At 38.8% G+C, this 14,122-nt stretch overlaps 1 protein-coding gene across 3 annotated transcripts in view; it reads left to right on the top strand.

Annotated features, from left to right (window-relative positions):
• PGM5 (phosphoglucomutase 5) overlaps positions 1-14,122 on the top strand; it is a 177,007-nt gene that overhangs the window by 91,917 nt on the left and 70,968 nt on the right. For all 3 annotated transcript variants that reach the window (XM_017543420.2, XM_037743818.1, XM_017543421.2), the window contains one exon: positions 11,133-11,248. In XM_017543420.2, the coding sequence (XP_017398909.1) occupies positions 11,133-11,248 (116 nt within the window). The remainder of the gene's footprint in view (positions 1-11,132; positions 11,249-14,122) is intronic.

Raw genomic sequence — 14,122 nt, forward strand, 5'->3', positions numbered from 1 at the left:
TCATAGTGATATAAAGAAAATATTGCTTGGTAAATCTTAGCAGTATTTTCCCATGTGTGCTGAATGAAACCACCAGCCCCACAAGATGCTCTGTGTAAATGTGAGAAATGTATGCTCTACCCTCTTTGTGAAGTTTTACAATGAAATGAGCATTTGGTTTCGAAAAATCCCACCAAGGTAGAGAGGCTACTTTTACCATAGTCTTCTACCTTTTCACAATAAATTTACAGCACTGGACTTGGTGAATTAACATATAAGGTTACTAACCTTTCCAGCAAACCCTTTGTATATAATTCCATTTGGAAATTCATCCACCATCACTTATTTTTACCTTAAACTTTCTGTTTTGTTTTGTTTTTTCAGCCAGGGTCTTGCTGCTATTCAGGCTGGAGTACAGTGGCATATTATAGCTAACGGCAGCCTCGAACTCCTGGGCTCAAGCCATCCTTCCATCTCAGCCTCCCAAGTAGATAAGACTACGGGTACACACCACTACACCTGGCTAATTTTTGTAGTTTTTTTTTTTTTTTTTTTGAGCCAGGAGTTTTGCCCAGGATGGCCTCAAACTCCTGGGCTCAAACTATCCCCCCTCCTCAGCCTCCCAAAGTGTTGGGATTACAGTCGTTTCTTTAAAAGGTAGCATTAGAGCAGTATTAGTATGGCATGACCTTTGTTTATGCTTGCTGATAAAATTAAACCCAAACCTTAGTGACCAAAGGAAACCCTGGGAAGATAAGCACAGTCTTGAAGGTGGTACCTTTCAGGTGGGGTGGCTGCCTCTGCATCCCTTGATATATGCTTGTCTTCTCAGAACCATGCAGAGAGCTGCCTGTGACCTGATTTGGCTTCACAGGAAACAGCAACCTGCTTCATCCATTGGGTCAGAGATCAGGGTTACATGATGAAATGAAACAGGTGGAATGTGGTGTTCAGTCCGTGGTATTCCAAACCCACCATGGACAGCTGCTATTCACATTCCCAAAGGGAACCCCAGGGAACCCAAAGGCTCTGCTCAGGGCATCTCCAACTGGAATCTGGAGAATTTTGCCCCTGAGAGATATTTAATCTATTTTCAAAAAACCAGGAACTCCCTAAAGAGAGCCAAAAATGGCAGTCTCACTTAAGAAACATACACCGGACTGATGAATCCTTCTCTGTGATATTGGTGGACAGGTTAGCAGGAGAAAAGGAAGGGGAAAATGTTCATAGTACGCAGAATATAAACACCATCACTTTTTTTTTTTTTTTTTTTTTTGAAGTCTTACACTGTCATCCAGGCTGGAGTGCAGTGTCATGAACTTGGCTCACTGCAACCTCTGCCTCCCCAGTTCAAGTGATTCTCCTATTTCAGCCTCCTGAGTAGCTGGAATTACAGGCATGTGCCACCACGCCCTGCTAATTTTTTAGAAGAGACGGGGTTTCACCATGTTGGCCAGGCTGGTCTCGAACTCCTGACCTTGTGATTTGCCCGCCTCGGCCTCCCAAAGTGCTGGGATTACAGGTGTGAGCCACTGCACCCGGCCAACACCATCTCTTAATTAAAAAAACAAAACAGGAAAGGTTTTGAGTTCTATTCATGTCAATGAAAGGCAAAAAGTATCTTGGGAAATGCCCAGGCTGATTAATCGCAGCTGGCTGCGGCTAGTGTGCACAGACTTGCCTTCTGTCTTCAGAGGCATAGTTATGGGGCAGGGTATCTCTTGCGAATTTCTCCACAGCCCTGGTGGCATCGGTAGGTTCTAGCTTCTTCTCTAAGCCAGATGGTGTTGTGTCTCTTCATTTAGTTCCATTAATTCTTCAGTGTTGCAAATGTCTGAAACCTGTTATTAAAGGGTTGGAATGATATCCCACTAGATTTTCAATATGGACTATTGATGAAGGAACAGTAACTGGAATAGCAGGGATCTGAGATAATATTATAAGACAGAAGTACATAAAATTTCTTTTTTGCAGCTCTTTTGCATTCTATAATTCGGTACCCTGTACTATGGCTGTTTGTCACTGTAGAAATAAACTACAGCTTGTCTAATGCCTTTCTGATGAATAATAGGTTGCTTCTGATTTAGCTTTATTTCTCTCTCACATACAGTGTGGTAATAAATATCCTTGAACCTCATCTTCTTGTGTACGTGTGTTCAAGTTTCTGTAGGAAAAATTCCAGAAGTGGGCTTGCTGGATTACAAGGCATGATCAAGTCTACTAGGAATTCTCAAATAACTGAGTGTAAACTGAGTGTACCAATTTATAATTCTTTTGTCTTTTTTTTTTTATTTTCTGTTTTCCCATGACACTTCACCAATGCCTGGTATTATTAGATCTTTTTCTTTCTTTTTTATTTTTTGAGACAGAATCTCACTCTTCACCCAGGCTGGAGTACAATGGCGCAATCTCAGCTTGCTGCAACCTCTGCCTCCTAGGTTCAAGCAATTCTCCTGCCTCAGCCTCCCAAGTAACTGGGATTACAGGTGTCCATCACCACACCTGGTTAACTTTTTTTATTTTTAATAGAGACAGGGTTTCACCATGTTGGCCAGGCTGGTTTTGAACTCTTGACCTCAGGTGATCCACCCACCTTGGCCTGCCAAACTGCTGCAATTACAGGCATGAGCCACCATGCCTGGCCTCTTTTTTCTTATTTGGCTAATGTGATACATGTGACATGATATCTGGTTGTTACTTTGATTCTCATTTCCCTGATTTACTATATATTTTCATATTGGTCAATCAGTCTTCCTCCCCTGTAACTTGCTTAGGTCATCTGAGTTTTTCTTATTGGTTTATAGGACTTCCTCATTTAAATTAGCCATTAATCCTTCAATTTTATGTGTTACAACTATCTTCTTTCAATCTATGGCTTACTTCCTTTTTTTAGTGTCTTTGACAAATATAAATTTTATAGTTTTTAATGTGATTACATTTATCCATCTTTTCCTTATATTTAGACCCAACTTATAGAATATTCTGCCCATTCTTTTTTCCTCCCTCATAGAATGCTGGGGACAGACAGTGAGGTCTGTGGCCTTGCTGAAACAGAATCCAATATGAAACACCAGAGCAAGGAACAGGTGTTTGTTTTAGGAGCACTGATAATGCCATTGTATTTCAATGGATACTCATGCCTCATAGAATTATGCTGTTACTCATAGAGTAGTGAAGCAGCATTACACACATACTAATCTTCTCTGTTTTCTTCTTTTAGAGTGAGTATCCATTTATAGTTGCTGTATATTCATTTAATGTCCAGTGCCTAGATGTATCCTTTCCCTCTTGTCTTATAGCACAGATTTAACAAGATTTCTATAATACTGTCTAAGAAAACATGCTAATTGGATATAGAAAAGAGAAAAAACAAAAATAGTTTAAGAAATAGAAGAAGCTTTGCTTTATAGAAATGCTTTATCTTGGAGCTGTCATGTCAGTTACTACCAGTTTTAGTTTATAGGCGTAAATGAACTGATTTTAAATCTTCCATAGGTTGTTTTTTAAAAAAATAAAACTTCAAAAAGAGTCTGCATATCCTGAAAAATACAAAGCAAATTAAAACAAAAAGATAAGAAGATGATTCACTTCTTGCTAGTCTGGGGAGAATCCCATGGAAGCCTGAAGGATGGCTGACAGTTGTCTCTTGACTATCTCTCAACTTAGCTGGAGCACTTGAGACTTAAAATTCCCCAGCTCTAGATCCTTGGCAATTTATTTTTTTTTTTGAAAATAACCAGAGCCAGGAACAGCTTACATTAAAGTGCTCAAGCATCAAGGCTGTAAACACAGACACTTGTTAATTCCCCAGATTATTTAATAGTTGAAGAGAGTGAACTGTGGTAGTTACAATTTTACATGTTTTTCTTTTGGATTTTTGGTCAATTTCCTAAAGCTAAGTTTCTTTTCTTTCAAGCAAAGTCAGGATTTCCAGAAATCTGCCTGCCTATGTTGCCTAACAAAAATTAAGATCTAATTGGGAAGAGTCCTCTACTTTTCCCCATGACACCTATCTAAAATGAAAGTAGAGAAGTGTCTACGTAAAGTGGCAAAGTCCCATCAGGTCGGGGTCCACTTATCTGTTTTATAATTTGTCAAACTCTAGAAGTTTAGAGATGCCATGAGACATACAGTTATCTTTTGCTTTATTTATTTATTTATTTATTTAGTATTCTTTAAGTGATATATTTAGTTCCCTTTGGGTTAAGTGAAAGGTCCGGTACTAAGAACAGTGATAATGTTGCAACTCTGTAGGCCATTTTGCAGAATTATATACTATCCCATTTGAGCCTTACAACCTTTCTAAGGTTAAGACAGGCACGGAAAGAGTTAATATGTGGGTTTTTTTTTTTGAGGTTTAGACCAGGCTGAAATAATGGAGGCCCCAGGATTGAATAGCACTCTGCTAAAATTTATATATATGGTTGAAAAACTTTTGTAGTTACTTTATTATGACAGCCTCATGTTTTATGTTTATTTTATTAACATCTGAAAGTGTGAGTTTTTCTGTCCAAAAAGTGGATTTAAGGGTAAATTTTAAGATTGTTATTAGAAAACCAAGTTTAGCTGAACTCAGCCTCATTCGTATATGAACCAGGTAGGCTTTCTTAAAAAGGCTTTTAAAGTACAAAGTCATATAAGCATTTTTACGATAAAGCAGCCCAGCCAGCAGTGCTAGACACCAAAGATGGGATCTGGGAGTGAACTCACCGATGTGAAAATACTGAAGCACTAGCTTGAGGGCTGTTTTGTTAAATGTCTGTTAGACAGTAACCAGCATATCCAGGATGCTGTTAAACCCTATCTTCAGTAGTTTGTTTCTTGGGATTATGTAAACATCGCTAATTCAAGCATGCACTTAGTCATAAACACTGCAGAGGGCTTTTTCTTTCAAATAAACTTTTAATTGAAGTATAAAGGACATAAAGAAAAGGACAACTCATAAATGTTTACCTCAAGGAATTTTTTGCAAAATGAACACACCCATGTAACTGCTATCTGGATCAAAAAACAGAATAGCACTTGAAGCTTCCTTGTTCCCCATTCTGATCACATATTTCTCTGTTCTCCTGAGAGGTAACCACTATTCTGACTTTTCCCATCAATGATGAGTTTTGTCTATTTTTGAATGTTATATAAATGAAATCATACAGTGTATATTCTTGTGGGTCTGGCTTCTTTCACTCAATGTTATGATGATGACAGTCATTCTTATTGTTTCATATAGTGGCAGGCAGTTCATTTTTGTTGTCCTATGGTATTCCTTTGTGTGAATACACCACATTGAATAAGTACACCACAGTTGGTACTACTAATTTGCATCCGTTTAACAGTACATTAGGGCTCCACTTCTTTACCAGCACTTGGCAATACCACTCTTTCCAGCTAGTCTTGTGGATACATAGTAATGTTTCACTGTGGTTTTAATTTGCATATCCCTGATCTCTAGTGATGTTGAGCATGCTTTCATATGCTAATTGTTATTTGAATATCCTCTTTTGTAAAGCGCCTGTTCAAGACTTTTGCCCATTTTTTAAGGTTATCTGCCTTTAAAAAAACTGATTTATAAGAGTTTTTAAAATATAAACTGCATGTAAGTCCTTTGTTAGATATATATGATGCAAATATCTTTTCCTAATCTATGTATTTGAGGGTTTCAAAAAGGGGTTGAGAGTTCAGTGTGTAGAAAATAGTACAATGGGCCCTTCTTGGCTCTCAAGCAACTGGACATTTGAAGACAGAGGAAAGGAAGAGACACCTGGATCTTGTGCTCTTTAAATCTGTCACAACTTTCTTGAAGTAGGATTCCAAGAGCAGCTGGATATGCCTCATGCACTTGATATGATCAGTCTGTGTTTATTTTGCTACTCTCTTGCAAGGTGAAAAGGGTCATCAATATGTGATATTCCAATAGACTCTTATCATACATAATGATATAGTGCTTTGGGTTAATAAACATTTGAATACCTGCTATGGGCAAACAATGGCCAGGACACTGGAGGCACCAAGGTGGCCATGTTAGCACCCCTGTTTAGTGAGCTCTCAAGGCACTTTTCAGGTACTTTTATATCTACTATCCTGTTTGATCACATAAGGGTAGGGTGGCCTTCAGACTGGTAAGATAAAAATAATGTGTCCTGCCAGGTGCAGTAGCTCACGTCTGTAATCCCAGCACTTTGGGAGGCCAAGGTAGTTGGATCATGAGGTCAAGGGAAAGAGACCATCCTGGCCAACATGGTGAAACCCCATTTCTACTAAAAATACAAAAAATTAGCTGGATGTGGTGGCACGCACCTGTAATCCCAGCTGTTTGGAAGACTGAGGCAGGAGAATTGCTTGAACCTGGGAGGTGGAGGTTGCAGTGAGCCAAGATTGTGCCACTGCACTCCAGCCTGGTGACAGAGCGAGACTCTGTCTCAAAATAATGATAATATAATAATAATAATAATGTGTCCTTGTGCTCCTCAAACCTTTGATGATCATTTAGTCACTGCCTTCCTTCTGTAAGATCTGGCTTTCTAAGATGTGCCTTTGTCACATCCTAGTAGCTCCAGTAATTAATACCTAGAGAAATTCGCCTTTCTCAAAATGATGAATGTAGATAAAACATGCAGAAATGACTTAATTATAATTTAAAGAAAGCTACAAGGAGCAAAGTCCATAAAATAGATTTACTAGGTCCCGTGCTATTTAACAACCCTTTTAACAGCCCCTTAAATAATATTTATTAGTCAACTGAAACCATATAGCATTTATTGAGGGCAAGTCTGGCAAGGTATTGTTTAATTTTAGATATTGAGGGAGCCGTGAAGACATATAAGATGTAACCCCTGCCCTCATAGAAGTTCTAGCACATTGGTGGTGGTGACAGTGTTTGCATGTGGAGGGAAAGTGTTCAGTCAGCACACAGCATATGCAAGGACAATGTGAACATAAGGGCCCATACTACGGAAGCTCCACAGCAGGAAGGGTCACGTTGGATTGATTGCAGTGTTGAGGGAAGGACTATGTGCATTAAGATAGTGTAACTGCTACTATAAAACTACCCCAAAGATGTATAATTACTCAAACACACAAAATGGTGTTTTCAATGCCCTAAGGTTAAAAACAGGTGTTCCTGATTCATAGTTGACTCTGTTCCAAATGGTGATTCAGAGATACAGGTCCTCCCCTCTCATGGGTCAGCCATCTTCAACATATGGCTTTTAAGATTGCTGGGCTTGTCCACATCAAGCTGGCAGAAGGAGAAAGAACATGGAAAATGAAAAGATATAGCCAGATCTGAAAGGGGAGTTCCATTGGCTAGAACTTGAGCTTCATTGGCTAGAACTCAGTCACACAGCCACAGCTAAATTCAAGAGAGATTGAGGACTACAGTCCAGCTGGGTGTCTGAGAAGATGAAATGGATTGTTGACCACCTAGCAGTCTTTGCCACAGGCTTTGTTATGGTTTGGATGTTTTTGTCCCTTTCAATATTCATGTTGGAGCTTAATTCCCTCCAAAATTCAGGTGTTGCCAATGCAGTGGTATTCAGAGAGAGGGCCTTTAAGAGTTGATCAGGTCATGAAGGTTCCTTCCTCATTCATGGGATTAAGACCCTTATAAAAGAGCCTTCACACAGCATTTGGCTAGCTTTTTCCTGGTGCCTCTGCCATGTGCAGCAAGAAGGCCTTCATCACACCAGATGCTGGTGCCTTGATCTTGGACTTCCCAACCTCTAGAACTATGGGAAATAAATTTCTATTCTTTATAAATTACCTAGTATCATCTATCCCATTATAAGAGCACAAAATGGAATAACAGGCTTTATGCTGGCAAAGCACGTAAGGTAGGTTTTCAGGCAATTTGAAGTATTCTGACAGAGGTTGAAAAACAGTATTAATCCAGGAAAAATGAATAGCATAAAAAAGGACTGGGGAGTATACAACAACAAAATGTAAGGGCATATTTGGAAAATAGGAAATCATCCATCTTGTTAGCAGCATAAAACACATACGGAGTAGTGTATGAGGAACTGTCGGAAAGCTAGGTTGAGACAATTTCCAACCTAAGTCACATTTTAGGAGGTTTTAAAATTCAGACTAAACAGTTATATCCAGCATAATTTTCAAGCTCATTCTCACTTGCAGGAAAATAGTGGCCCAGGTTACTTTTCTTTTTTTCCCTTCCTACTCTGGCCTTTCCTAGGAAGTGAGTTCTCATGTTTATCTCCCCCACACAATGGCAGGCAGTTAGGGAGGAGGGTTCAACCCCTCAGCATGGGCAGATTCATTTTCAGCTTTTGCACTAGAGGATTTCAGAGATTCCAGGGGCCTCCTGCCAAAAACCCGTCTAACGCGTGGTATCTGCTGAATGCTGTGTTTGGGATGAATCCCAAGTTCTGGAGAGGGAGGAGGGAGGGAAATTCCTTTTCGACCCTAGGACACAATTAACTCATACCCAGGATCCTGGAATTTGATTACCCATATTGTTATCCTGGCTTGCATAGCAGCAAATGTGGCTCACAGTTATAAAAGTATCCGGTTCTTTAAAATCCGGCTGCAGCCTTCAGCTTGATGACCTCCTGACAGTGATTAATTGGAAAGGGTGGGAGCTGGGGAAATCCTTTCCCCTCCCTCAGACCTGCCAACTTGGCTTTGAACCCACAAGAATGTTTTGGTCAGAAAATATACATCCCCGCACCCTGTACCCTCACTCTCACCCTCACCTCTGCCCCATGTTGCACGTTTTATTTGCTATCCATATGCATTCATCCTTGTTGAATTAACTTTGACCCAGGCTTGACTATGTGTTGCCCCTGGAAGGATCCTGTGTGACTTATTCTCTCTTCCTTGAGCTTCTGACCATAAAATTAATCTTATTCTTACCTTCCATAGTCTTCTGACCATAAAAATAATGTTATTATAAAGGTAAATGAATCATTTACCTTTGCTGTACAGGTTGGAGTTGGTTTCTTTCATTGTTCCTGCCAGGATGTAAGCATGATTCTATATCTTTCTTAAACTGTTGAAAAAGAAAGAAGACAGAATATTTGAAATAACAGCTGACTACCCAAAAAGTGCTTTTCAATGCAAACTGGAAGAGGCAGCACACAATTTTTCATTCCCGAACAATTCATTGTATTTAGGGTTTGTGAAAAGGGAGGTCTTCACCTTTCCATGGCAAGAGTTTATAGATGTTTTTTCTTTAGCTGGACACAAAGCCAGCCTAAAGGAATCATTACTACATGGTGTATTTCATCCTGTGTTTGTTTTTCTTCCTCTTATTTCTCTAGACCCTCAGTAATCCCACTCTATGGTCACCCTCTGCACTCACAGCCTTCAAATAACTAAATCTTGCTGTTGGTAGGCATTTGGTATTTTTCTCTTTCAGTTGCTAGCATATGAAGAAGATGAAACTCTTAGGGCAATCTCTGTTGCACCAGCTCATTCCCTAGCATGCTTTGAGATCTACATCCCTCATGAAGCGCTAAGACATTTGGAAAGACAGCATAGTGTAATGGAATGAAACATGAGAAATTAAGCAGATCTGGGTCCAAGTTCTAGCACTTCCCCTTACTTCTGTGAGACTTTGAACAAAAACTTGAATTCTCTGAGCCTCTGAGCCAGAAACCTGACAGCATTGATAAGTTTTGGCTGTTTTTGAATTTTATCTAAGTGGAACAACACAGTATATATACCTTTGTTATTGACTTCTTTTACTCAATACAGATGCTCTTTGACTTAAGATGGGATTGCATCCTGATAAACCCATCTTAAGTAAAAAATATTGTTAAGTCAAAAATGCATTTAATGCCAGCAACACAGCAGACAGTCTCTGATGTATGATGGTTCAACTTATGAATTTTTGGCTTTATGGTGGTACAAAAGCAATAGGTATTCAGTAGGAACCATAACCCCACCATAAATCATAGGAGCTCAACTTACAGTGGGGTGGTATCTGGATAAACCCATCATAAAGGGGAAAAATTGTAAGTCAAACCATCATAAGCCAGATCCCATCTGGCTTATATTTGTGAGATTCATTCAAATTGTTGCATGCAGCCATGGTTTGCACAATAGGATTTATGGTATTATATTATATATCACAAATTATTTGTCCATTCTACTTTGATGGACATTTGGATTGTCAGTTATTACAAATTGCGATTCTATGATCATTCTTGTAAAATCTCACATATACACCCTGTTGAGCAACATTGTACACTGGGTTCCCCCGGAAGCAGCTCTGAGAGATATTTGCTTTCAGGAAGTTTATTCCTTTCTGCCTTCAAGATCAAAGTTGCATTCAAGATCAAAACTTACAGGGGAGTGAGGAAGGAGGATTGAACACAGAGAAGTTGGACTAAAATGCAATCACAACAAAGGACTCAGCCAACCTGTGGGGAGCTCTGGAGCTGAAATGTTCCTCTAGAGTTGTGCTAAATTGGGGCAAGGAGGCCAGATCTTTATACCAGTCATTGTATGTGGATTAGCCCAGGGATGGGAACATGACTTGGGGTAAGACATCTCTCTTTGGCAGAGTATAGAGGCCACATCTGTGAGTTGTCAGCAATCAGCATTCCTAGTAGCTGGTAGAATGCATATTTTAATCCTAAAATGTCTAAAATGTGAGTGTGTGTGTGTGTGTGTGTGTGTGTGGTGTGCATGCGTGTGTGTATGGGGGGGTGGGGGTGAGTATGGTCAGGGTGAATCTGAGCAGTGCATCATAGTATCTCTTACATGCCATTAGTAATTTCTAGAAGTTGAATTTCTGGTTCATAGGATATGGGTAAGTTCATCTTTAGTAGATACCGTTAAACAATATTCCAAAGTATTTGTATCCAAATACCCTCTTAATTTAAATTCTGATATCCCCACATGGACTCTTTCCAAAAAGATAAAGAAAAATGTACTGGAGTGAAACAAATGTAAAAAACATTTCATATATTAACTTAATATTTTCTATATGATGGAAAAGCAAAATTGAGAACCATTGAAATGGGTTATTTATTATTTTCTAACTTACGGCTTGATATCCTGAAATCTGTCAACACTACCTGAGTTTTTCTGAAATCTAGCTATGGAATTAGTAAATCCTAAAGACTTCCTGCTGTGCTGAGAAAAAAAAAAAAGGGAAATATAAATTGACTTTTCCAAATTTCATTTTTCAGAGTGGCCAAATCAATGAAGGTTCCTGTATATGAGACCCCAGCTGGATGGAGATTCTTCTCAAATCTGATGGACTCAGGACGGTGCAATCTGTGTGGGGAAGAGAGCTTTGGCACTGGTAGGCTTTGTTGGGCTGATATTACTGGGGAGGGTGGCGGCAGCCTTTTGTGATCTCAGTTTGGAGACCTGTGAACTTTCTGTGAATTACAGAGAAACAGTTAAGTAGAGCCAAAAAATCAGAAAAACCTAGTAGAGTATGTGCTATAATATGCTTACCTCTTTTATCCATTTTGTTTCTTCTTTTTAAAAATTTCTCTTTCTTTAAAAATCATTTCTGTTATGGAAATCTTTAAAATGTATAAGAGTAGAGAGAATACCATATTGAATCCCCATGTTCCTGTCACTCCTGTTTCAACCGCCATAAACTTGTGGTCAATCTTCCTTCATCTCTACCCTCATTCGCAGGGGAACCCTCCTCCCTGATTATTGTGAAGCAATCCTCTGTAACTTATTGTTTTACCCATAAGTATTTCAAGATGAATCTTTAAATATAAGGGCTCTTGTTCAGAAAAACCACATAACCACACTACTATTATCACACCTAAAAAGTTAAAAACATTTTCTTTTTTCAAAGACTTTAAATACATCATCCAATTGTTTTCTGGCTTACATCGTTTCCAAGAAGTCAGATTTAAATTTTATGTTTATTCCTCTGTATGTAAAGCACCCCCCCATCTCCTGCCTTTGACTAACTTCAACATTTTTTGAATCTTTGATTTTCAAAAGTTGAATTATATTAACAATATGTCTAAGCATGTATACGTGCATGTGTTTAACCCTACTTGGGGTTCTCTTGAATTCTTGGATCTGTCATTTGTTGTTGTTCATTAATTTTAGGAATTGCTCAGCTATTATTTTTTCAAATATTTCTCCTTCCCCATAATGTGTCTCTTGTCCTTCTGAGGCTCCCATCACACGTGTCAGATAATTTGTGATGATAAATGAGCTCCTACATTCATTGTTCTCATTTATTTCACCCTTCTTTTCCTCTTGTGTTTCAGTTTAGATCATCTCTGTTGGAATATCTTTAAGTTCACTGATTCTTTCCTTAGCTGTGTCCAATCTGCTGATGAGCCTGTTGAAGGAATTCTTCATATCTGATATTTTTTTTGTTTGTTTTTTTGTTTTGGCATTTCTCTTTGACTCTTTTAAAATAGCTTTCAGCTCTCTGAAATTCCCCATCTGTTTGTATAATTATTTTTTCCATTAGATCATTTAACATATTAGACATGTTTATTTTAAATACTCTGTCTGATAGTTCCAATCTCTGATTCATCTCTGACTTTGGTTCAGCTGATTGCTTTATCTCTTGACAATGGTTTGGTTTTTCTTGCTTTTGTAGATCTCATAAATTTTTATTGAATGCTGAACAATATGTGGATTAGAACAGTAGACATTCAGGTAAATTGTATTCATGCTTAGAAATAGCTACAGCTCTTTTATGCGGCAATTAGTGTAGAAGGTTAAGTTAATCTGGTCAAGTGGTGAACTGGGTTTGGGTTTTACTGTTTCTGTTTTAACTTTCTGTGTACCACAGGCTTCAAATTCCCCCAGCAGTGGCATATTTTTACTAGGTACTGAAACTGGGGAAGAAGGGTACTGGAGAGTTTTTAAGTGTTCCTGTTTCACCCTCAGTTTTCAGTAGCGACTGCAAATCTGTGACACAAAATAGAGTTCTATCTCCAGGCTCTTAAACCTTCCCTGGAAGCAGTGACCTCTGACTAGTATTGGTGTAGGATTCTGAGCACAAGTTTTCCTACCCTCTCTCCAGAGACAGGAGGGTTTCTACTATTGTCCGTCTCTCAGAGACAATAGATCGTTTTCTGGACCTGGGGATGAGAAGGGTGCAGGCTGCTGCACCTAGGAGCGTGTTTCATGAGAGAAGGGTCTGGGAAGCAGAAGGGCTTCATGCTTGTTTCCCAGCGGCAGCTGATCATCTCCTCCATTCCTGCGCCACCAAGTTTCCCTCCTTGTTCCTAATTTCTTGTGGGGAACTGGGGACGTCTGTGGGAAAGAACTTGAAAATGTGCCCCTTGTACCTGGGACCCCAAGTGATTTTACAGTAACGTGATAGCCTATACTAGGCCTTTAAGAATGTTTTAAAACTCTTACATGATTTCTTATTATCTGTTTTTTATGGCAGCTCCTCCTTCTCCTGTGCTTTACCAAAGCTGAGAGAGTTTTCAGGTCCTGTCTCTCCTTGGAGTGGCTTCTCTTTGGAATTCACTTTACTGTCTTGTCATCTCAGATCTCTGAGTTCAAGAAAACGTACCATGTTTGAGATTTCCTGGCCTTTCATCATTGCCAGGATGGGAATGGCTTTCTCTTGCTGATTTCCATATCCTAAAGAAAAGTACACAAATGAAACTCCAAAAGTGATTTCTTAATAATTTCCTCTATCCTAATTTCCCCCCCATTAACAGTTTGTTCTAATTGTATCTAAAAAATCTTACATTGCAATTAGCTGATATGTCTCTTAATTTTCTCTTAATCTACATTTCTCCCCTTTATATTTTACCCTTATTATTTATTAATTGAAGAAACTGGGTCATATTTCCTATAGAGCCTTAAAATTGCTTTGATTTTGATGCTGCTGTCCTCATTTTCCTTTCTAATTTGCTTAATGTTTATAGGAAGAGAAGCTATTGATTAATATGCTTTTTCTCTGGTTTACAACTCCCTTAGTTGCAATTATAGTAATTATTAATATATCATATTAATTATAGTAAATTTTTTCCAAAACTCTATATTGTCTTGAGGTTTTTAAATATACAGTCATGTAATCTATGAATAAAATATTTTTTTGTGTTTTTTTAATAATATCTACAACCTCCCTTCCCCTTCCCTTCCCCTTTCCTTCCCCTTCCCTTCCCCTTCCCTTCCCCTTCCCTTCCCTTCCCCTTCCCTTCCCTTCCCCTTCCCTTCCCCTTCC

This window comes from Cebus imitator, unplaced genomic scaffold (genome assembly GCF_001604975.1).
Source record: "Cebus imitator isolate Cc_AM_T3 unplaced genomic scaffold, Cebus_imitator-1.0 Scaffold155, whole genome shotgun sequence".
Taxonomy (NCBI): domain Eukaryota; kingdom Metazoa; phylum Chordata; class Mammalia; order Primates; family Cebidae; genus Cebus; species Cebus imitator.